The 24,187-nt window shown below is 43.0% G+C and overlaps 1 protein-coding gene across 1 annotated transcript; it reads right to left on the bottom strand.

The window, feature by feature from the left end:
- On the bottom strand, positions 1-18,954 carry LOC308331479 (zinc fingers and homeoboxes protein 1-like). The gene is made up of 11 exons (XM_080786932.1): positions 18,553-18,954; positions 15,520-16,042; positions 14,557-15,222; positions 11,515-11,641; positions 8,544-8,831; positions 7,898-8,327; positions 7,234-7,508; positions 6,490-6,756; positions 3,073-3,204; positions 1,840-2,321; positions 1-565 (listed from the first exon to the last, which is right to left on the bottom strand). Exons 2-10 carry the CDS (start codon positions 15,876-15,878, stop codon positions 1,848-1,850), a joined length of 3,018 nt encoding a protein of 1,005 aa, XP_080643058.1. The 5' UTR covers positions 15,879-16,042; positions 18,553-18,954; the 3' UTR covers positions 1-565; positions 1,840-1,847.
- Between the last annotated feature and the right edge of the window lie 5,233 nt (positions 18,955-24,187).

The raw sequence follows: 24,187 nt of genomic DNA, 5'->3' as shown, positions 1-24,187 counted from the left end.
TTGGATGATTTTATTTTATAGTATCAAGGTTAACTGTAAAACATTACCGTTTGTAAAAAATAAAATAAAAACAACATTCGGTCAAAATGACAGCCTCGCCATTTTGGAACAAAATAAAAGCCTGCCATTTTTCACTGGGCCAGAGGTGGAAGATGCTCAGGTTGACCTTTGCCCCATGGCATTTGGCGAATACGTGTCGTCTCGTGTGACATTGACACGTCTGGTTGGTTGGTCCCCACAGCTTTTACAGCCAATACAAACCCAAAATAAAAAACAAAATGTGTTTCTTTGTCTTTTTACTTAAGTGTCTCTTTGTTGGTTTCCATATACCAATGGTTCTCAAATGCTTTTGCAATCGGGACCCAGATTTTTACCCTGGCCATGAAGGCACAAAATAACAAATTAGTCAACACAGTATTACACAACCCAAGATGGTCTTTGTCCATAACCCTGTACATGCCTTTCACAGCCAACATTTTGGGTCCCGAACCTCCCAGTTGAGAAACACTGACATATTTTTGTTCTGTGTGTCCTCTCTCCACAGTAGGGGAACGCAACATCAATTCTGTAAGATGGAAAAGATGTAATGAATACCAGAGTAGTATATGGTTCCAAGAATACTCCACATTTTGGTTAACATTACGCAAATTGGCCCCGTCTGGCGTCTATTTATATCGCATATCTAATAGTGGTCACCGTGGCTCTTTGCAGGCAACATGTTCTACTCAATTAAACCATGAACCTTCCACTCAACACCACAGGGTGACATCAAGTGTTGAGTAAGTAAGCACCGCCTTATTCATTATCTAGCTGAAGGGGCAAAGTGGGGACATTTCAACTAACGCCATCACAGTTAGACTTCCTTTCTTTCCACCATTTATGCTAGCAAATTTAGACACATCCCCACAATGTATGTCCAAAAGGTTCCAAAAGCTGATAAATCACTTTGAGTAAAGGAAGAATACAATCGAACTAATTGGGGTACGAGATGAGTGTGCTCTTCACAAGTCCATATAACAACTAAAGGTACACATTCCAAAGGCATAAACAGCATATGGAATATGTGTATACATTTACGAAGAAGGGAGAACTGCATATAAAATAATTTGATATAGAACTAATAGTAATACATATGTATTAACTTAAGAGATCAATATATTTTTCCAAATCAGTTTTTCCAGATCCGGACTGTGCCGATCCTCATTACGATATTATAAATCATGATGTGTAATAAAGGCTTTGCTGTGCCTGTTGGATTTATGCATGATTTATACTTGCGCACCGCGTTGGGTGAAATATACTTGGTGTGTGCCAGGTATCACGCACTGAAAATATCTACAAGCTCACGCTGCATGGTAAATCAGCTATTTTTAGTGCACCACACAGACAAACAAACTAAGTATAAATAAATCACAACTCATTCTCTGCCAATCACAGGTTTTGACGTGTTTCTTTTCAAAAGCTCTTCGCTAACCTATGATTCACCGAGTCTCAATGAATCCAGGAACCAGGAAATCACGTGTTCACTAAAACACAGCTCCCATGATCCATCCACTCCCATTTTAGAGTTCATTTCTAAAACACGTCTATCTCCCTTCCTGTATCGTTCAACTTCCGCGGCGACCACCATAGCATTTTCATTGGACCGTTTTACTTTCTTTCTCTCTCTCTGTAACGAGATGAATATTCTGTGACTACTTAAAAGGTAAGGAAACACCAAATTAAACTTGTGATTTAGGTGTTTAATCTGGCAGTGTGAGTGAGTTAAGACTGAGTTAAGAGACTTGCTTTTCATTCTCCATAATAATACTTACAAAACAAATACAAGACATCACCCACCTGGCTGTTCATGTCTGTTCCTCTGTCTCTGGCTGTGATTGGCTGTCACCTTGAGTTTCGTCTTCCTCCTCCTCCTCCTCCTCGGCTGCTTCAGCTTCTGTCTTCCCATCGCCCTCATTCGTCTTCCGTTCCTCCTCCTTGTCCATGGTCGCCACCTCCTCCTCCCCTTGTTCTCTAACCTCCATCTCTCCCTCGCTGTCCTCTGCGTGTGCCTCCTCCTCCTCCTCCCCCATCTCCCCTTCCTCCTCCTCCTCCTCCTCCTCCTCCTCCTCAGCTCCTACGTCGGCGGCAGCGCCCCCGTCGTCTCCTTCGTCGCTGAAGGGCGCCTTGGCCTCCTCCACCCTCTGGGCGGTGTCGGCAAACCACTCCCTCACCTGCTCGTAGCTCATGCTAGACTTGTTCACCAGGTCGTCCAGGTCCTTCTCGTTCAGGATGCGGTACTTGAGGTAGTGCTCCTTCAGGAAAGACTTGCCCGTCTTCACCTTGGTTCGACGTAAAAGGGAAAATAAAGAAGAGGATAAATTCATAAAGTTCAATTATTAAGATGAATGTATACTGTGTGTACCATGGTGGTTTAACAAACGGTGTGCCAAGGCACTGTGGCGCCTCGGGAGAAGTCCATTTATTTTATTTTTTTTATTGTCATGTGCTAACAATTGTGTGTGCAGTGCACTCACTTTAAGATGAATGTATACTGTGTAATACCGCAGTGGTTTCACAAACGGTGTGCCGAGGCACACTGGTGGCACCTTGGGAGAAGTCCAGGTGTGTTTTAGGATTTTGTGAAATCCACACATTATTATAGTAATATTATATTATTGTTATATGTTTATATACAAACTTTTTCTTTTTTTTCATGAAATGTTGAACTGTTGTGTGCACTCACTTAAATACAAAGACAATTTATATACCCTTTGTTTTCAATAGTACCGTAAATACAAAATAAAGGTTTACGCAGTGAGAAGCTATTTAGCATGGATATGCCTACAGTTATGCCTTTGAGATTTTGACTTGCCTTTCGTGTTATTGACTGCAAACCACTGCTGTATACAACTCATACAGATTCCATGCCACTCTTTCAACTGCAGGCATACTTATATCTTCTTCTCTATTCCACCACCGATTTTTGCAAATTTTCATTATATTTTCGTACACAATTTCTGTCCGTTAAAGCCTTTGGTGCTGCAAAGCATACGTCATACATTAACATGTTGTTATGAAAGTCACACAGACCTTGATGGCAGTGGCGCCCCCCTGTGCTGAACGTTTGCAGGGGTTTGGCCTGCGCGTCCTCCTGGACCAGCCACGGAAACGCTTACGAGGCTTCTTCGGGGTCTTGGTCCCACCATTCAGAGCCTCATCCACCTTGAATCAACCAATCAAATACATATACAATTTGTCAAAGTGAATCGATAATTACTTTGTTTCAAAATATAGAAAGGAATGGGAGGGAATACATGTATGCTTTCTGCGAGGTGTCGATTCACGGATTGGAAACGCAAGTTTTACATTTAATCTCCATCAAAGCATGTACATACTGTAACGTTTTAGCAACCTGAGCTTTTCTAGTACTACCTGAGGAGGGAGATCAGCCTGCGCTAACTTCCAGCAAGCATTCTGTGTATCTCATGCTGCGGATTTGCGCACCGTCTGCAGTGAGAGAGTAATGCCGTATACGCAGCCGGCTCACAACATCCTCTTCATGCTGTCTGCATCCCAGGGGACTCATGTTTGTCCCAAATACATATTTGAATGTCCCATGGACGATGGGACACCGTTAAGTCTCGAGTGACTAAAGGTCTTGCATTGTCTGTCTCAGATTGCATTTTGTTTTGCTCCAACTAAACTATGTAGTGTGTGTGAGTGTGAGTGTGAGTGTGAGTGTGTGTGTGTGTGTGTGTGTGTGTGTGTGTGTGTGAGAGAGAGAGAGAGAGAGAGAGAGAGAGAGAGAGAGAGAGAGAGAGAGAGAGAGAGAGAGAGAGAAAGGAGAGAGAGAGAAGGATGAGAAATGGACAGATCCTATGATTTCAGCATGGGCAGTTTTAATTCATTTTGAAAATCAGTAGAATTAATTCTAGTAATGTAGATTTTTGCGGCTACGAAAACCTGCAAAACCTGTCAGTCAGTCAGGTCACGCCTCCATATATGGTTGTCAGTCCATTACGCATCGTGACTAGGGTTGGGATTCGGAACCGGGTCCATTTCAGACCCGGTTCCGACATTGCGGATCTGGAGCCGGTTCCATCGTTTTCGTATTAACGGTTCCCCAAACGGTTCTCATCAGTCGTCATTTAGCTCTGCTGTGTCTGTGCATGCATGCAAGCAGAGCCTGAGGTGACGTCACCCCACCTACATGAGTGTGTGGGGTCGGGGAGAATACGCCCACTGTTCTGTGCATTCAGCGACCACCGCGGAGCGAGTGGGACAGTATGTCGAAGAGATCTCCAAAGTGTGGTTAACAGAGAGGGAAATGACTCTGAGGCTGAGCACGCAAAGTGCAATAAATGCGATGCTATAGTTCCCTGCAAAGGTTGTTGCCACTTGTAGGCTACCAGTTGCACCACGTCCACGAGGAAACATCTCAAAATCAATATGCCTACACGAGTCCACAACTCACGAGAATAATCTACAGTAGGCACATCGCGTTTGAGAGCCATGCGGAAAGCCGTGCCTGCACTCCTCGCAGCTCCACCACAGCCGGCGGGGGACGAGGATGATGCAAGGCTCGTTCACTTTCCCCAGGATAGTAACGTAATAGAAAATAAAAACTACTAAACTTCTACAGAGCTTTTCATTAGGCGTGTTGTAGGCTACAACTGTTGTTAAGGGTGTTAATTTAGACCGCCAATGACTCGACGTCCTTCTGATATTATATGAATCACGTTAAATATAGCCAATTTGTCTGCACTTATTTTTTACAATTTATAAGAAACTCAACTGCTTTTGATTTGTCTCTAAATTAATCGCGTGACTGTTGAGCCCAGCGTTTAGGTGCATATACCTCCATAGATTGATTACTTTATAAACAGTTTGCAGAAAAAAGCACAGGAACGTAGCCTACAGTTCAATACAAGGTCTGGTAAAAGGATTTTATAATCCAAGAAAGCACTATTTGTTTCCATTAGGGTAAGGGGTCCTTCATATTAAATTAATCTGAACATTAAAGACAACATTTGTCACCACAACAATATCATTATTGCAATGTGTATGTACTGTATATTTAATATACAGTACAAATTGCAATATACAGTACAAATTAAAATAATAGTGCCACCTCATAATTGTAAAGAGCATTTTCAATAATTGAATTAATTAATTTGTGTTTATTATGTACTTGATTAGGTTAGTTAAAATATCAGAAAAAAAGGGAAAAAATTATATTGGGATCCGTTAAGGGAACCGTTAGGAACCGGAACCGTTAAGAGGGATCCGGGAAGGATTCGGAACCGTTAAAATCCTAACGAATCCCAACCCTAATCGTGACACGTCACACCACCATATATGGCCTTCAGTCCATCACACCTCATGACACGCTCCATATATGGCCGTTTCTATATTGAAGATCACGACACTGAAACATGGATAACCATACATGGAGAAGACTGGATCAACACCTAGATCTGAATATATGGAGCCGGCCAGCAACTCTACATCTGACCTAAAACCTCAAAGCCTTAGATCTCCATATATGGAGCTGACCTGTTCTGACATTCCATATGTTGATGATCTGAGCTCATCAAACCCTGTACACTCAAGACACGCTCCATATAAGGCCAGGCCTCATCAAACCCTGTACACTCAAGACACTGCCCCCACTGCCACCCTTAGATCTCCATATATGGAGCGGACCTGTTCTGACATTCCATTATGTTGATCTGACCTCATCAAACCCTGTACACTCAAGACACGCTCCATATATGGCCAGACAGTACAGAATTCATTCCATATGTTGATCTGACCCCCCATGCCAAAGCGCCAGGGTTCGCCCAGCAGTATGCCGTCACTCAGCCGCCCTGAGGGCGAGAAGCGCTGAGCCCTCAGGCGTCTTACTGGTATGTATGAGTATAGGTGGTAGCCTACAGTACAATGGGTGAGAGATCAATGTAATTCTGTGCTACTGTAACCACCTGTACGTCCAACCGTACGTCCAACCGTACGTCCTCAGAAGGGACAAATATGAAAAGCTAATAATGATAATATGAAAAAGATAATTTTTACCCTTCAATCAATAGGAACTAAAGAACCTCTAACTTTTTAGATATCATTTCACCTTTGTCTATGGTTTCCGTGTATATTTTAATAATTGAGTCAAACCTGGAGTCATAGTAAACATGCCAGACCACTGGTTTAATCCTTTCCCGTTACACTGAGAATGGCTGATTAACAGTATCAAACTACGACAGCTACTGGGTGACCCTAACTGTTGAGTAATGATGATATAGCAAAGTACCTTGCCACTCTGGTAGAGGTAGTACCACTTGGTAAAGTACCTTGCCACTCTGGTAGAGGTAGTACCACTTGGTAAAGTACCTTGCCACTCTGGTAGAGGTAGTACCAGTTGGTAAAGTACCTTGCCACTCTGGTAGAGGTAGTACCACTTGGTAAAGTACCTTGCCACTCTGGTAGAGGTAGAACCACTTGGTAAAGTACCTTGCCACTCTGGTAGAGGTAGTACCACTTGAGGTTGCTGTTCTTGCAGGCGTAGCGCGTGTCTCCGAACCAATTGACGATGTAGGTCCGAGGCAGGCCGCTGTCCTCCGCCATCTGGTCGTACTCCTGGGATGTGGGCCACTGGGTGCGCACGAAGGCCGACTTCAGCACGTGCAGCTGCTCCGGAGTCTTCTTCACGATTTTCCGCCCGGAGGAGGGGGGTGTGGCCGACTGACGCTCATGAGCGGTGGAGGACGCCCCGGCAGGCTTTCAGTGGTGGAAAAATAAATCCCATTGTTTACTTACGTAAAGGGACCAATACTGCAATGTAGAACTACTCTGTTACAAGTAAAAGTCCGATATTCAAAATGTACTTGAGTAAACGTACCAAAGTATCAAAATGTACTTAATGTACCAAATGTAGAAAGTACTCATTGTGCAGAATATCCCATTTCAAGTTTTCAATTGTTTAAACGTCTTTTGAAAATAGCAGATCTACAAGCTTGCGATGTGACGCATTGTGAGCTTGTAGACCGGCTATTTTCAAATGGCCGAATGTATAGGCTTTAGTGGGTAATGCATGTTTTTTTTTTTCTAAATCTATAAAGTAACTAGTAACTAAAGATTTCAAATACATGTTGTGGAGCAAAACTACAATATTTGCCTTCGAGATGTAGTGGAGTAGAAGCAAAAGTATTGGAAAGTACAAATACCTAAACAAGTACTGTATTTAATTGAATATACCTTCTCGGCAGTGTCCCCGGCGGCGTCAGCTTCGGCGTCTAGTCTGGACGCCTCCGCCGCTTTCCGCCTCTCGGTGAACCAGGCGTCGACCTCTCGCCGTGTCAACTTGGTTTCGGCGCGCAGGCGGCTCAGCTCCTCGTCCGACGGCGTGTCTAGAGTGTGGAAGCTGGCCTCCAGCACCAGCAGCTGCTCCGGGGTCTTCTCCTTGAACTTCTGAGGGGTGAAGTCCGGGAAGGCGTTGCGAAACTTGACCCGCGGGTCGCTCGAGGGTGGGGCTGTCATGATTACACATTTAAGTTGACGATTAATTGTCACACTAATATTTTGCGATTAATGATTTCATTGTGTTTCATTGGCACTGAACATCGAAATATACGAGTTAAAAAAAAATCTGTTTGCCTCGTAATCAAACATGCACAAGGCAGATGACAAATAACATAAGAATACAAAGAAAATTACTGACATTCATTCATCTTAAAAAAAACATTGTGGAAATAGCTCATCTACAAGCTTACAACACGTCTTGTAGATCAGCTATTTCAGCTATTTTTAATGTACGAACATTTTTCAACATGGAAACTATTATGATGATCACGACAAAATAATTGTGATCATCTCAAATAATTGCGCTTAGAGGATTATGTAATAATTGTGACAGGCTTACTTGAGGATGAGGAGGACGATGACGAAGAACCGGGAGGGTTGGCCGTCGTCGGGGAGTTGTCGCTGGCGTCGTCGCTGGAGTCAATGACGATGGTCATGTTGCTGTTGGCGGCCATTTTGTTACTACTGCTACTATTCCGGCTAACGCCTCCGCTGCCTGGTGTTGCTGCTCTGGTCAGAGGAGGTGGGTCGTTCAGCGGGAGCCCGTGTTGGTCCTTGGAGTTGCGCTGGTTGTAGCGTGTGTCGCTGAACCACTTCTTGATTGCACGCTTGGTGAGGCTGGTAATGCGCATCAGCCGAGAGATCTCTGCCTCTGTAGCGAACTGCCGCCGGCCGTAGCTGGCCTTCAGCTCGGCCAGCTGCTCCTTTGACTTCTTGGGCTTGGCACCAAGCAAGTCTGTGTTCAGAGGACTGCTTAAACCGGTTAACCCCTGAGAAATACGGAAATACATTATCGTTCCTTCACAGTCAGTGTTGAATATATTTCAGAACACAAACACACGCACAGGTTACAGTACTTTTTGATGCTTGCCTCTGATGTTTGTAGACTAAACTTAGTAAACTTAGTTTGTAGACTTAGTAACTTAATCTGAACGAAGCCAAGCAAAAAAACATGAATCCAGAGGAAGAATTTTCCAGTCCTTCACCTGTGTCTTTGACTCCATTGTGGACGCCTCGGACACTTTGTTCTGGCCGCTCACGGTGACAGAGGGAGCCACCGTCAGAGTGATGGGGGAGGCCATGGGGGAGCTGATGGTGCCTCCGTTGCCGGACACCTGTGTGACAACGAGCCCCGGCTGGCCCAGGATTTGGCACGTCTGGAAGATGGACTGCAGGCCGTTGGTGGCTGCGGCGAGGTTGGCGGGGATGACGGTGATGGTCTGCGGCACGGCCTGCACAGTGCCGTTGAACTTCTTCCTTCTGGCCTCCTCCACCTGCAGAGCAGACACACACACACACACACACACACAATTAGAATCAACCGGAGATTTTATCAAGTGTATGGCTGTAACGATTATCACATTTCACGTAATGTGGCGATGAATTGTCACTCAAATAATTTAGATTAACGATTTAATTGTGTCATTGAACATTGGAGTATATAAGTAAAAATTACATTTCCATATTTTGGCTTTTCGGCTTTGAAGTTATACAGGGCAGATATGACAAATAATCTATACAGAAAATACACTTTATACTTTGATGTCATAGTCACTATGCGATACACTGGGAGCTTGTAGATCCGCTATTTACACAACTGCTTACTACGGTAGAAAGTCCCCTCATAGACACACATACAAATGTCACACCCCCAAATGAGCCAGCGGCCCGACTTCAGGTCCGTTAGAACGGTGTACTGCAGCTGTCAATGCAATCCCTATGAGAGGCATCATAAAATACCCTAATTTCACTAGTTGATTACTGAGGCTGTAGCGATTTCTTTGTGTTCTAATAAAGTGTCCCATACATTTGATTTGTCCTTTTCAATGTCACATACCTGCCATCTCAATATACAACCCACAATGTACTATAATATACTGTGTCAAAAGTGCTAGCATTGTAAATCTCAAGTTAAAGTGGTCGCACGGTAGTACGTCACGGTCGCATCCCTTGAGGTTTTCAATACCCAGATATATCTGTTGTTTCGTTGTATAGGCTATTTATTTGTGTTAAAACTAACTCATTATTAATACTCACCTGGAGAATTCACTAGGTAGTTGAAAATGTCAGGATATGTCACTCCTCCATCCAACTATTCCGTCAATTAATTATACAACTTGACAACGGTAAAACACACCGCCAGAGCTCTGCGGTAGGTAGAGCATATACAGTATATATTTAGTGTAAGCCCATGACATACATGTTCAAAATATAGACATGAATGAACCAAGTCAGTCGGCATTTACTCGGTGCTCGTAGCTTCGTAAATCCCTTTAGCTGTTTAGATTACTACAAATCTTGCAGACAAACGCTGCTAGATTAAGATTAACATTATGATATCAGTATGCTGATTATACCAAATAGACAATTATGAATGGTCTAGGAAAGATAAAATATCAGTCCTACCATGCTGTGTTTCTAATTCTTATAGGCTAAAAGAACAAAAGCTTGTCCATGTGTTTAGGCGATAAGGCAGTTTGTGTAGCACCTGCCCCATAGTGGAAAACTACCAGGTACTGCTGGTAGCAAGGAGGCAGCGTCTCTGGTAAGGTTTTCATTAAGCTCGTCGAGTAAAATGTAATTTATTTTGCTTTCCTTTGTCTGCTGCGCAGTAATATTCCCTGCATAGAGCTCTGATTGCGTGGTGTAAAAATCAACATTTCTATCATCATTTCTAGACACCTTTGACGCAATTTCTTTATGCTCATTCCCAATCGACAGCTGAAGATAGACATCTACTGAACTGAGTAGGTACCGTTTCATGAGGAAACATCTGGAAACCTATACAGTGCATGAGGTAATATCCTGTATCACAAGGGTTCCCAAATTTTTCATTGCCGTGCCCCCCACCCCACCAAAATAACCATCTTTGAGCTGGGGAGTTTAAAGGCAATACATTTAGTTTGACTTTGACATAAACATAATGTAAAAATAGACAAACTACAGGCTCTACGGGTAGTCGAGTAGTTGGTAGATCGGCAATTTTCACGGTGTGTTTCTTTCTCACGTAATATTTGACAATTTGGTATTATAAAGTGTAACTTTATTATTACTGTATACTGTATGTTGGCTTGTTTACTGTTGAGTGAGAAAATAATGTTGCACATTAAGCGATTAATTTGGGGACCTCGTACATTTTGGCTTATGACACAGATTGCAAATCAAGAAAAAAAGAGCAAAGACATGCACATCCTCAACCCAAACTTGGGCAGGTGCTGAGCGACAAGTAGTATACGTGTGGGTATAGCACATGCTCAGCTCCCACGACGTAGTGGTGACATGAATGCTCTGGATAGTGAAAACTATGTCTCCCAAGAGTCTTAAAGAAGAAATGGACATCCTCCCCTTTCTATGAGGTTAGTTCTATTCTTGGACATTGATTTGTCTCCCCCTTCTGCCTAGGTCTCTGTATCTGTGTTTTCAGGTATTGCCCCTACATATTTCACTTTGTAGAATAATGGAGGATCCTCTATTACCACACACCTTATGACAGCCTAACAGCTTGATGGCAGTGTGTAGGTCTTCTAATTTATATTCCTCTGTTTTAACCCCACAAGTACATGGCCTTTTTTTTGTATAATGTTGAATCATAGACAATGTATTTATGAATGTATGCGTGTGTCATGTTGTATACAATTGTCTGAGTAGTGACCTTTTTTATGTATATTTATTGTTTCTTTAAAATCATGCATGTCACTTTACATTGATGTCCCTCACCATCTTGACTTGTCCTGATCATGTGAGATTGTACCCAGTCCAAGTGATCATTACTAGTGGGTTCAGGGTTGTATAAAGATGTGTTCCTCTGTGTTCACCTTAGTCTGAGGAAGAGCCTTGTGCTCGAAACGTCACAGCAACCTTTGGTGCAATGAAGGCATCTATTATACTAGCATCGGTGCCCTCAGTATGCAAGTGTTTTTCATTCTTATTCTTGTATACAGAGTGTAAATCACCCACCTCCTCTGGTGTCCAGCTGACCCCATGTTTCAGCCGCTGAGCCGAGAACCACACTTTGATCTGCTCCTCGCTGAACTTGGTCTGTGACGACAGTCCCATGATCTCGGAAACAGAGGGATAAGGGAACCTACAATACAAACATAATTGTTGATGTTAGTTTTGATTGGTCTACATCCGCTGTGAGCCTGAGAATTTAGGAAGCTGAAGAGAGGAGATAAGCCCCATTTGTGTTGCACATCATGCCGCGTAACAGAAAATAGCCAATCTAGAAAAACACTGTCTTGCAATGGGATGTTTATTGTGAGCTTGTATATCTCCTATTTTCAGAGCACTACAGTGACTACTGTCCTTTCGAGTAACAGACTAAAATGTTCATATCCCACTTCCTGTAAATATCAGCCAAGAGTATTAATTAATAACAACAACATCTATTGCAGTGTATTTTCCTAGAGTTGTTTCTCATGAGAAAACGGAACAGATGCCAAGAGTCCAGCACTGAGTGAGGCTGGTGTGTGTTTACACTCATCGGTTAACACGGATGACAAAGGGATTCATGCATTCATTCTGTCTGTGAGCACTCCTCATCCTCGTGAGTTAAAGGCCATAGGAGGACCCAGGTCTCAGACAAGTATTTGCATTTTACAGATGCAGTTGACTTTGATTTTCTTGACCTTTTGAGTATATTATACTTGAGTATATTTACTCAAGTAGTGTACTCAAGTACAATTGTGAGGTACATTTGAGTATTTTAAATTTTCTACACTTTTACTTCTACATCTCAGAGACAAATGTACTTTTACTGCACAACTACTATGAAATAAAACATTATTCAGCTGAGATACGAGTATGTGCCTGGACACATGCTTGAAGGCACTAAGAATGTCTTCATTGTTGCAAAATCAATTACAGTAGACTACAGCCAAACCTCCAACAAATCAATTACAGTAGACTACAGCCAAACCTCCAACAAATCAATTACAGTAGACTACAGCCAAACCTCCAACAAAAATGTTTCTGTGCCCAACATTCAAGTTGCTGTGTTCTACAGGACAGAATCATCAGGCTTGCATAATAACCTGTCATGATTTATTATTATTTGGTCCTGTGATTGATTGATTGATTGAAATATTTATTATTTCAGAATGGGTACATTTCACATGAACACACAACTCAAGACAAAGAGTGTTACTGTGGACGACACACTGATAAAGCATTACACTGGTTTACAACAGGGTCCACATTTTCAATTCATCAGAACATTTAGAGACGAACAAATATACACTTCTATATAGAAAATAGGAAATCATGCAAGGAGGTAAAAAAGGAAAAGAAACAAACAGTAAGGAGTAAAGGGGGATTCAGATTTTACGGGGGGCAGTTTCGAATTGCAGCTGTTCGGTGTCCGTAGGTGCCCTTTGAGAGCGGTTTTGAATGAGTCAAGGGATTCGCATGTCTTAATGGCTGTTGGTAGGGCGTTCCACATTTTGGTGCCATAGGAGCGAAATTAATTTAGTCCCTCGTTTGTGCCGAATCTGGGTTGCACATGGTTTGTTGAACTCCCTCTGGTGTTGTGGGTGTGAACTTCGTTGACATTGAGGAGGTTTAGACAGGTACAGTATCTTGGTGGTGTAGTGAATCTTGTGGACCAAACCCATTGCAAGATGCTGTCAACCCTGTCAACCCTAAGCAAAGTGGGCAGGGGTGAGGTGGGTTCGGGGAGTGAGGCCAAGTAGTAGCCTGACCAGTTTGTTTTGGGAAGTCGGGAGCCTAGTTTTAAGAGCCTTTGAGGTGCTGTGGTACCAGGAGGTGCATGCATAGAAGAGGAAACCTTGTACAAGGGCTCCTGTTTGGGTCTTCAAGGTGTTTTTGTTGACCAGTGAGGAGATCCTGTAAAGTACTTCACACATTTTCTAATTGGTCCTCACTAATTACAATATGTTTTTGTCTACTCTAAAAGGAGGGTTGTGGACAGTTCAGAAACCTGACTACCAGTGATATCATCGATGTGGAATATAAACTGCAGGTTTCCTGTCATTTAGCAAAGAGCAATACTTTATTCACTGCACTCTCATAAGTGGATCTTAAAAGCCATCGCGCATGGCACTCACTTGCCAAAAACACCAGATATACAAGCTGACAAGCAAGCAATGAGATGCAATGCATTGTCACTTGTCAGCTTGGAGATCTGTTCATTTTGTCAAGTTACGCCATAGTACAGTAACAGAGTAATGTATCATTAGGCGTTTCCCTTCAATGCAAATGTACTGTCTGTGACAATAATACTCCTTTTTCCTCTTTCACCTCGATATTAAAACACAGAAGAATTTTGTAAATGAGGAACAGCAACTTGGGCCTGTATCCATACTAAATTATTAACTGCTCTATATATAAATCTCACATGCATACATTACATGTCTCTCAATGTCTTACTGTGCTTCCATCACCTTGGATGCGTTCCTACAGTATATAACAGTGTTCGCCATTTCCCAAATAAGAATTCCAGATTTTTTTCCAAACTCTTTCAAGTGTGTATTTTTCATGGGATTCTGACGTTCTGATCACCGGCGGTTATCTCAAAGCAATGGCAGGGAGAATTGGCATTTTCCCCAGTAGATGGCTGACCAATGCTGGTGGCAATGGCAATGAATGTCAATTTATTTAGTGAAAACTTTGCATAAATGCTTTAGTGTTTACTTGGGGACAGGAGTGTAAGGTTTTATATGTGGGTTGATCCAAACAATGACCCACTTTATTTAACTTGTTTTTCAACATGTAATGGGGTGATGCTAGTACATGTGCCGCCACAAGTACAATTTACATTTTGCATGACATGAGAAAATGCAATGCCAGAAATTATGAAAACGAACACTAGAGTGCACATGTGGACAATTTTCAGATTTTTATATCTTTTTTTATGCATGCTCTATGTGCAAAATACTTTCAACACACATTTCCATAATTTTCAAGGTCTGGAAAACAGCAATTCATAATTCCACACTTTTCCAGACCTGCACAAGCACCCCTCTGTGTATGCTGCAGTACCTGTTGTATGCGCTGACCAGCAGTACATTGTTGTCCATGGCGGTGTTGTAGGTGGGGATGCTGCTGATGGGGATGAGGAGCTGGGTCTGAGTCTGGGCGCTACTGTTCTGCTGGTTCTGTAAGGCAGACAGAACCTGAGCAAGTGTGCCCGGGGGCAGCATGGTGGCACCGCCATAGCCTGAGGTGGCGTTGGTCTTGAACTGGAGCATGTTGTGGCCGCCGATCATGATGTTCGGCTGTACAGATTGGACCTGTATCGGCGTCGCCGTGGAAAAAGGCATGAGCCGAGGGGAGGGAGCGACCGCGGAAACCGGGGCGGGGGAGAGGGTGGGAGGCCCCTTGTCGTCATCGTCGTCGTCTTCATCCTCGTCGTCGCTTTCCACCTTGATGACATCGTCGGCGGACAGTTTGTGAGCGCTGCTGACAAACTTCTTGGGCTCGGCCCTGCTCTTGATCCTCATGATGGGGGTCTTGCTGAGGGCGATGCCGCGGCAGGACGTCTCCACCTCCACCTCGTCCTCCTCCATCTTGACGAAGCTGCCGTCGAACGTAAGGTCGTTGACCGTCTGCTGGAAGACAGTCTGGTTGTTGCGCCTCACCATCGTCCGCATGAAGTTGTCCTCGCCAGGGTGGTGCCGCGAGTTGTGTTCCATCAGGGCGTCGTACCTGGGGGGATGGGGCGGGAGATGAACGGCATGTTTTACATTTCAGTTACGTTAAATTCATGAGCAGGAATTGTCAGTTGCGGTTTGTAAAAACAACATTCAAAGTTGGCTTTCTGGCTCAACAACACCAAGCAATAACGTGCACCTACTGCCCAAAAGGTTGATGCCCAGAAATGTCCCACATACACAGTAAATAAAATAGAATAAGAAATTACAAGCGGAGGGAAGGGTCTCTGCTTCGCTACACCTTCAAAGTTGTGGTTATTAACACACATACACACACACACTTTCCTACTACCTCTTTGTGTGGAAGTCACACTCCATGCAGACGTAGGAGGAGTTGAGCACTATGTCCGGATGCTCCGTGTCCACATGCACGGTGAACAGGTTGAGCTCCGACGTTTGGAAGCTGCAGTACTTGCACTCGTAGCCTCCCTCTGCCATGTTTGAGTCCATGTAGTGGTCCGACACCTGCCTACCCCCCGAGTCCTCGTCGTGACCCTTCTCATTGGAAATGTCCGCGGGCATTCCGGCGTTAGTCCCGTTGTTGCCGTGCGCCTCCTCGGCGGCAGCCATGTCCTCCATCTCCTGGTCCGAGTCCTGGGCCTCTCGCGGAGGCACCATGCAGGGAGTGGTGGTCTTCCTCCGGCTAGCCATCCTGGCTGTGTGCTCTCTCTCTCTCTGGGGTGCTGCGTTTGCCGCTGGAGTGACTCAAAGCCGTGACTTAGTTTGAACCGTCTAAGGTTTCTTGTAGCGCCATAAAAGCAGGGCGGCTCATGTGTGATCAAATGTGTATTTAATCACTGTTTAATCTTCAATTCCTGTGCGAAAGAATGGCAAAACAATCTGATTATTTTAAAGACATTTCTGCTCTCTGGAAAAAATGCAACTTGCTCCACTGAACGTTGAGAGCAAACTGTAGACTAATCGCAAACTGATGCTTGTAGTTAGTAGAACATTTCCAGAGAATGAGCTGTGAGAAATGACTGAAATGGGGTAGAAGTAGAAGAACACTAGCTGAAACCTAGCAGAAATATTTAAATACTTATACCCTTGCTAACAAAATACACACGATATTTTTGAGTGGTGCAACCACTCCAATGCAATAGAGCGTCGCAGGCCCACCCCCTTTCAGAACGACGAGTGGCCCAGGAAATGAATCCCAATGCATTTTTCCCATAGGCTTTTCTTAAAGTATTTATTATATAGTATTTTTTTCGTATAGTATTTTTTCATTGTCATGATTTGTCACGTTCCGAGTTGGCTTTGTCCGCGGCGTAACCGTCTTTAAATAAATACTTTAAGAAAAGCCTATGGGAAAAATGCATTGGGATTCATTTCCTGGGCTACTCGTCGTTCTGAAAGGGGGTGGGACTGCGACGCTCTATACAACAGCAATGTCCGTGTCCGCCTATGTGCCTATGTGTTCACCTATGTATGTGTTAATGAGCACCATAATGAGTACCAGTAGGGGCGCTGTTTGCCAGAAACAGAGAGAGGGATAGTGCTGCATGGAGAGACAGAGAGAGAGAGAGAGAGAGAGAGGTGTGTGGGGGGGGAATTGCACCACTCAGTTCACACGGGTGTGATTTTTTTTTCAACCAAGGTCCATGTTTTAGGATTTTATTAGACAAAGTAAAAGATGAGCATTAATTCTTTTTCATTTTCAGCTTTCTTTCATTTTAGCGATTTTAGCTTTACAATTTCTCACAGCGATTTCTTTATTGTTATTTACTATAGTCCTAGACCCCAGGAAAGTATGGCCACAAAAGATTACAGGATCTACTGAATGTAAAGGGAGATATTAGGAGGATGTCATATACTGTGTCGTAGGCTCAATATGTCAGTTTGTCAACTCCCCCACTTCACATTCAATAGATCCCGTGATCTTTTGTGGCCAGATGTAATTTGGGGTCTAGTAGGACTATAGTAAATATTATTTACTATTTTTGTAAAAACAAATACGGCTTTCTTTATTATTATTTACTAAATAATAATAAAGAAAGCCGTATTTGTTTTTACAAAAATACATATTTAGCCACTTGTTCGAATGCCCCTGCCCCCCTATCAAAAATAGTCAAAATCGTTAAAATGAAAGAAAGCAGCAAATGAAAAACATTTAACACTCATCTTTTACTTTCTCTAATAACATCCTAAAACATGAACCCTGGTTGAAGTTATCCTTTAAGCTAGTTTGAACTGGAGGGTTCCTTAAAATCTGTTGGATATTGTAAAGTCTATCCTACAAATGTTAGTCCTGTCTACATCAACAATGTATAATAATAATTGTATAAATGTAATACATTTTAATTGAATGTTGATTGATTGATTGATTGAATGAATATTTTAGACAGAAATGCAAACAGCACAAGGTACAGTAAAAAAGAACAGGCTAAACGGTTAACACAAAAAAGTCCTGGGGACTTAATTGTTTTGAAATATTACTGGTTAAAGGAATCTATTATAGACTTTGATTTATCTTGAAATAAGTGCTGCAGTGGTTCAGATTAATTTGCTTCATGGGCATAAATGATGCATGATCAATGTCATGTTACGCAATCAAACTTGTATCAAATGCAAACTATGGCATACAAAAATTCACCCCTGTAAAACAAACATTAAATAGTGACATTTTGGTGTGAAGCCTCATAGTATCATTCTCCAACTAAGCTGTTAACTTGCATTGACCCTGGATGCATTTTCAATAATGTCTCGGTGTGTAATATGAAACTGCATAATATTGATGTGCCGCCTGGCACACCACACCACACATTTAAATAAAGTGATTGTTTCTAAATATGCCACCAACACGTTACTACTATATACGTACGACGTCGTATCCTTCTGAAAACAAAAAGCTGTCCCTATTTTTGTATAATGTATACATGGTCTTGGACATGTAGTTGGCCATGAGGAGAAGAATTAAATATTCACTAAATGAAATGCATATTGACATCTGTCATCTGTTGAGTAAGTCATGCAACATTGCTGTGTGGCATTCATTTATCCATTTGCAAATCTGACAGTGCACAAATGGAACCAATATACCAATTTATTACACTGTCAATAAGAGAGTTGAACCAACAGATTGTTACTAACTTGGCATGCGTTTTCAGCCAGGAGAACAACAACTGAAAACAGGAACAATCACAACATCCTCTTTCCAACAACTACGTTAGCTAACATTTAGTGGGAACGTCTATTTTTTTTTCTCTCTCTCTCAAGAAGTGTCAATGTGTGTAAACTGTTAATAATATATTCATACGCAACCCACCACTACGTCTCTTCAACGTATATTATCTATGCACATGTGGCGTGTGTGTTTTGTTACCTTGTGCCGTTGTTGTTGTTGTTAACACACATCATTGTGTTTGCAAACAGCTAGCCGTTAGCATGCTAGCGTCGGTCTGTTCTCCGGGGGGGTGGGGGGGGAGCGAAACGCACAGTCTTCCGCCTTCCTTCAACGTAGCTAGACCTGGCGTCAGGCGGCGACGCGACGAGCAGCACATCTGTGTGTCTCACACGGTCTCACAGCTCTGGTTCATGTGTTCACTGTTCACCGTCGCGCGCTGCCCGTCGCGCATTCTTTTACTTTGTACCCCCCGTGGTGTGCATTATAAACACCACACACAGCAACACACTGATGATAGTTCACCACCGATGGTGGTGATGATGGGCATGTTTTGTGTGTATTCGGCAAATTCGGCTGTCGAGCGGCGCTAACCTCGCGTCACCAGGCTTTCCACCTCGGAGGAAAAGTCGAGCGCCGTTTATGACATAACTTCCGGGACAGTGTTTTTCAAAATAACAGTCGGTAGTTGGCTGCCTATTATGATTTTTGATTGATTGATTGATTGGCTGATGGATTGATGGATTTATTAACAGTTTTCAGAATATAGGTACATTTCAAGCACAACTAAATTATACAAAAACGGTTAAGGAAGTATTTAGACAGGTACATGGGTATCTGGTGTAGTGAATCTTGTGGACCAGAGCCATTGCAAGATGCTGTACTCTGTCGTTAACCCTAAGCCATTCCAGCCTGTCAAAATGGGCAGGGGTGAGGTGGGTTCGGGGAGTGAGGCCAAGTATTAGCCTGACCAGTTTGTTTTGGGAAGGCTGGAGCCTTTGAGGTGCATGCATAGCCGAAGAAACCTTGTACAAGTGTTCCTATCAGGGTCTTCAAGGTGTTTTTGTTGACCAGTGAGGAGATCCTGTAGGAATCTTGTTCTTTGGTTAACCTTTTTGATTACGTTGGTGGCCATTTTATCACCGGAAAGATTTGCCTCCAGGATAGAACCTAGGTAATTTCATATTTTTGTGCGATAATAGTCACCCACTCTAACCATTAACCAAGAAGCCATCTGCCTTGCTGAGATTGCTATTTGATCCAAAGAGAATGGATTCAGTTTTTCCCAGGTGTAAATATAGTTTGTTACCAGGGAGCCGCAGGTGCAGATTCTACCGAGTTCAGAGCTGAGGGGCTTTTCAACCTGGAGTTTGTTCCTGTCTGAGACCAGCAGTGCTGAGTCATCTGTAAACAGGAACATGTTGCAGTCACAAGCTGTCATGTCGTTTACATATATTAGGAACAGTAAAGGCCCTAGTATGCTTCCTTGTGGAACGCCACAGCTCACTGGGAGTGGGGGAGACAGTGTTCCGTTCACATCCCCTCCAGGATCACTGAAAGAGCAGAGAAGGCGAGAATAATACACATGCATTTATTACATTATTTGACATGTAAAATAGTGCGGCTAGTGAATTCGACAACTCATCATCATCCATGACCCAGTCTCATCCACAGTGTGGCTAGGGCCTGATTCCCGGAAACGCTTGCCCCAGCATGCGTGGGTGGAGCTTCTTTTCCATCCACCAGCTGTCTAAAAACCTGGAAAAGACGCCAGCAGACAGCGGAAAATGGCCGTGCTTGTCTGCTCAGGTCTGGAAAAATCTAGAAGGATAGTAGACAGCCTCTATGACACGCCCGGTCGCCCGCAGGCGGGTCTAGCTGTCTTCCGCGTCTGTGACATAGGTGTTTGGCTTGTTACCATGGGAACGTACTTATCACTCTGGTGGCGCGACTCCACAGTACACATAGAAACAATAAAACAGGATGGCAGTTCAAGGTATCAATATTTTCAAAAACAGTTGTATAATAATTCATACAAGTTGTTTTCAGATATGTGAGCCAGCCAAGCACTACAAATAAGAGAATAACTGTCAGCCTATATCATGAGTATAAAAGTCTTAATACATCCACTTTTCAGGAGAATAGAGCACACGCAAATAATCAAGTGAGCACATAACATGGATATGGCATAGTCAAATAATAAACATAAAAAGTAGTTAGTACTAATAAAAAGTATTTCAGAATAAGATTTATTGTCATTGTAACATGTACAACAAAATTGTACCAACCGATCAGTGCATCAAATCACTAAAATAATAAATAAGCTAAAAAATTAATAACTAATATACAACAAATACACACAACCATACATTTCCATATATTAGGCAATTTTAGGACAAGAGTCACAAGACTATTGCAAAATATAAATGGCAATAATACATTGGACATCAGGAAAATTTGTCGATTTCTCTCTTCATTTCCTAGAGAGAGGAAAATCATAAATTAAATGCAAAAATGACAAAGGAAGTCAGTCTAATTTATAATGGGTGGCGCAAAATTAACATTGACGATCCGAGCACTCAAATTTTAAAGAGGAGAACAGGCTATATTAGTTAAAAAGCCAACATGTTTCGACCTCAGGTCATCATCAGGGCAGGAAGGAACATAATTTGCTACAAAAATCCAGTTTCAGGGATTTAGGTGAAATTCGTATTGTTATGGAACAGGTAGGAGTGCAAGTGTCCTACCAGGGAGGGTCAACCGTGGCCATTCATTAATTTACAGGACAACCTCTCTAATCACCAGCTAGTGTGCATGTTAGTAATTAACTTAAATAACCACTTTTAGTATTGTACCTGTATGAGTTTAACTTTTGTTGAAAAGAATAGAACGACATGCACATCGACAGTTCCACACCCTATGTCAGGCAGGTCACGTGGCCTGACATAAACCGCACCAATGCAACTCCTTGCAACAAAACAGTTTTAAGAACATCTCACATCAATGCAACTCCTTGCAACTGCCATTGATGATAATGGTTTCATGCAACTACATGCAACTACTCGCAACCGTTTGGTTGCAAGAGTTTCATGGTGAATCATTAGTGCGGTTTGGGCCTTAATTAGTAGTCTAATGAAGAGCATGTAGCCCGAAATCTCACAGCACTTGTAAAGGGTACGATATATTTTCCCTTTAAACGGAGCCCACCTGTATGAGTCTGGCCTTGTTGTAATTCTTACGTTGCCTGTAGATGCACTGTGCCAGCAAAGTGTACAGTTTCTCCAACTGGCACACATTCATGCCATCTGTCTTCAACACAACTCTCCTATGTAGGTTCTGGCAAGGGATGAAAAAAGACAATGACAGCCGTTAGCCATAGTCTGCACTACGATCTATGAAAAATAATATACAATTATTATAACGTAACCCCCCCCCATGCCAAATATTGTTTTATATATATATTTTTACCAGAGGCTGGATCACCGAACAAAAAACTGAAAATATGACTGAAAATATTACTGTGGAGTCGTGGACTAAGAGACATTCACTACTGACTACTGACTAGTGTGTGTGCTTCACTGGTCCCAGTACAGTACAGGGCTCTCAAAATGCTAGGTGTACATGACATGTGACCACAAAATATATGCAGCTTTAATAGAACTGATAAATATCTCTTCCAGACATGAAGAGTCACTAATTAAATTGCACAAGTTGTCTGAAGCAAATCGATTCAGCCAGGTGACTATTACGAGATCATTTACACACTCACACTTGGACAGATCTGCGGTGCGCATGCATGCACGCATACACGTACACGCACACACACCCTCTCTTCAAAACACACTATCATACTAACACACTCTGCTCACCCTGAGTTTGTCATGGACGACTACCAGAGGTGCTGGCATCTCATTGAGCTGGGTGTCCAAGGTTTTGTGCGTTTCCTGCGTACGATACTCTAAGGGGGTGGCAAGGAGGTAAAGGAGTTAAAGCAAATTAATATTGCCTAGTAAACAGTAGATGGCTATGGCTGAGTTGGATACCACAAATACTGTACAAAGTTTGGGAGGAAATGTATAGAATATATACTATGATATTATAGCAGCTAGTGTTAGTATTGTGCATTTCAGAGGGAGAAACAATTAACCACTTGAATCCTAGCATCCCTACTCTGGGCATGTCATTCTATTGGTGAACATTTGGCAAAAGTAGACAAATGAAAGTAGCAGATCAAAAGCTCCCTATTTTCAGCAAAGACATTAGCCCTGGGTACTGTCTGCCACTGTGAAATAAATATCATAGCCTCATGGGGGTTAAGGTCTATTTCTTTGACACTTTTTCAAATAATATAAATTACTCTGTGTGACTTAATACACACATTCAGACTGGATCTTCTACACTTTAGACTAGATACACTGCGTGAAACATGACTAAAGGACATAAAAGAAAGAGCTGGGTAGAAAGTTTTTGTCATTATGTTCCCAACTTCCCATGTGGTGAGTAGAGTATTTAGCAAAAGCCTGTAACTTGGCTCAGAACCAAAACGTGCATGAATACAAAAAGCATTCATGGCTTGGAGTCTTTGCTTGTAGAGGCTTGCACAACAGCAGTGGCAACACAATGTTAACCGCACTATCCATTTATATGCTGCATAGAAAGCAGAGAGAGCGAGAGAGAGAGGCAGGGTCAGCTTTCTTTGTTGATCACCGTTGCTTAGGAGCTGCAGCAGCCAGCAGCAGGTTACAGGCATGGTCCTGCAGGTGTAGCCTAGGTCAGTGGTAAAAGCATAGCACTAATACCACCAGGGGTATTATTAGTACCATTAGTAGCTGTGGGATCAAATCCCACTGGTACAACCCCAGTACGTATTGCATTCAAGCTGTGAAGGAGCTTTGCATAAAAGCATCCCATGAATAGCATATACAGACCCATTTCACTCAAGAGTTCCCCATTCCCCCTCGTAAAATGGGCTCGCTGAGGGGGAATACGGCGCGTAGAGTTCAATGGCTCCAGCCGGTGGTTCCCATTCACCAGCGGATGGTTCTGGGTAGTGACGTGAATGCCATTTTGAACCCCAGGGACCTCATACAGCTCTGGGCCATCCCAGGGGGCCAGGTCCAGGTGTAACCCGTTCACAGCTGGGGCATGAGTGGATTGCTCTCCCTCGCCACCCCAGTTTACGCTCCCCGATGGAGAGGTGGAGCTCTCATCCAGCGAGTCACCATGGCAGCCATTTTCTAGAATGGGTCCTGTGTCATGGCTGGCTCTTGCCATGACAAAGATGAGGAGCAGGAGACAGTCGAAAGTTGAACAAAGTATATATTTATTGTAAAATAGGCCTAGACATTAACTTAACTATAACTGAACTGGAGAACATAATCAAGCAACAAATCCTATAAGGTGTGGAGTCAGTAATCAGTGGTGTGGTGGTGATGGATGTGTGGAACATGGTGTGGTGTGTGTGTGGATGGAAAGAATAAGGTGGACATAATATCAGTAGAACATGGAGGCAAGCATGCAGGGAATGGAGGCCCAGACAGCAGGTCTGCCTCCTCTGGATCTCTCTGAGTGAATGGCAGGGACATTGCTTTTATAGCTCACTGGAGGCACCGGGCCCAGGTGCTCTCCAATGAGCAATCAAGATGTGCCCCACCCAGGCTCACCTATAGGGAGACAATTAGGCAGGTGCAGGCAACCACATACTGTGTGTCTATAATGTGTGTGGGGCATCACACCCCCCCCCTTAAGGTCGTGGTCCCACTAGGAACCATGATTCCCCACTTCTCATGAAATTAATGGACTACAAGTTAATCAAACACATAAACAAAACAAAATC

Source organism: Protomyctophum bolini, assembly GCF_963924005.1.
Source record: "Protomyctophum bolini genome assembly, chromosome: 17".
Taxonomy (NCBI): Eukaryota; Metazoa; Chordata; class Actinopteri; order Myctophiformes; family Myctophidae; genus Protomyctophum; species Protomyctophum bolini.
This window is presented reverse-complemented; position numbering and strand designations above follow the sequence as displayed.

Coding starts and splice junctions, on each gene's coding strand:
- LOC308331479 (XM_080786932.1), bottom strand. CDS start 15,878: ATGGCTAGCCGGAGGAAGACCACCACTCCCTGCATGGTGCCTCCGCGA. Junction 7,509..7,897: donor ATCGTCCTCCTCATCCTCAA/GTAAGCCTGTCA, acceptor TAATCATGACAG/CCCCACCCTCGAGCGACCCG. Junction 6,757..7,233: donor CCGGGGACACTGCCGAGAAG/GTATATTCAATT, acceptor CACCACTGAAAG/CCTGCCGGGGCGTCCTCCAC.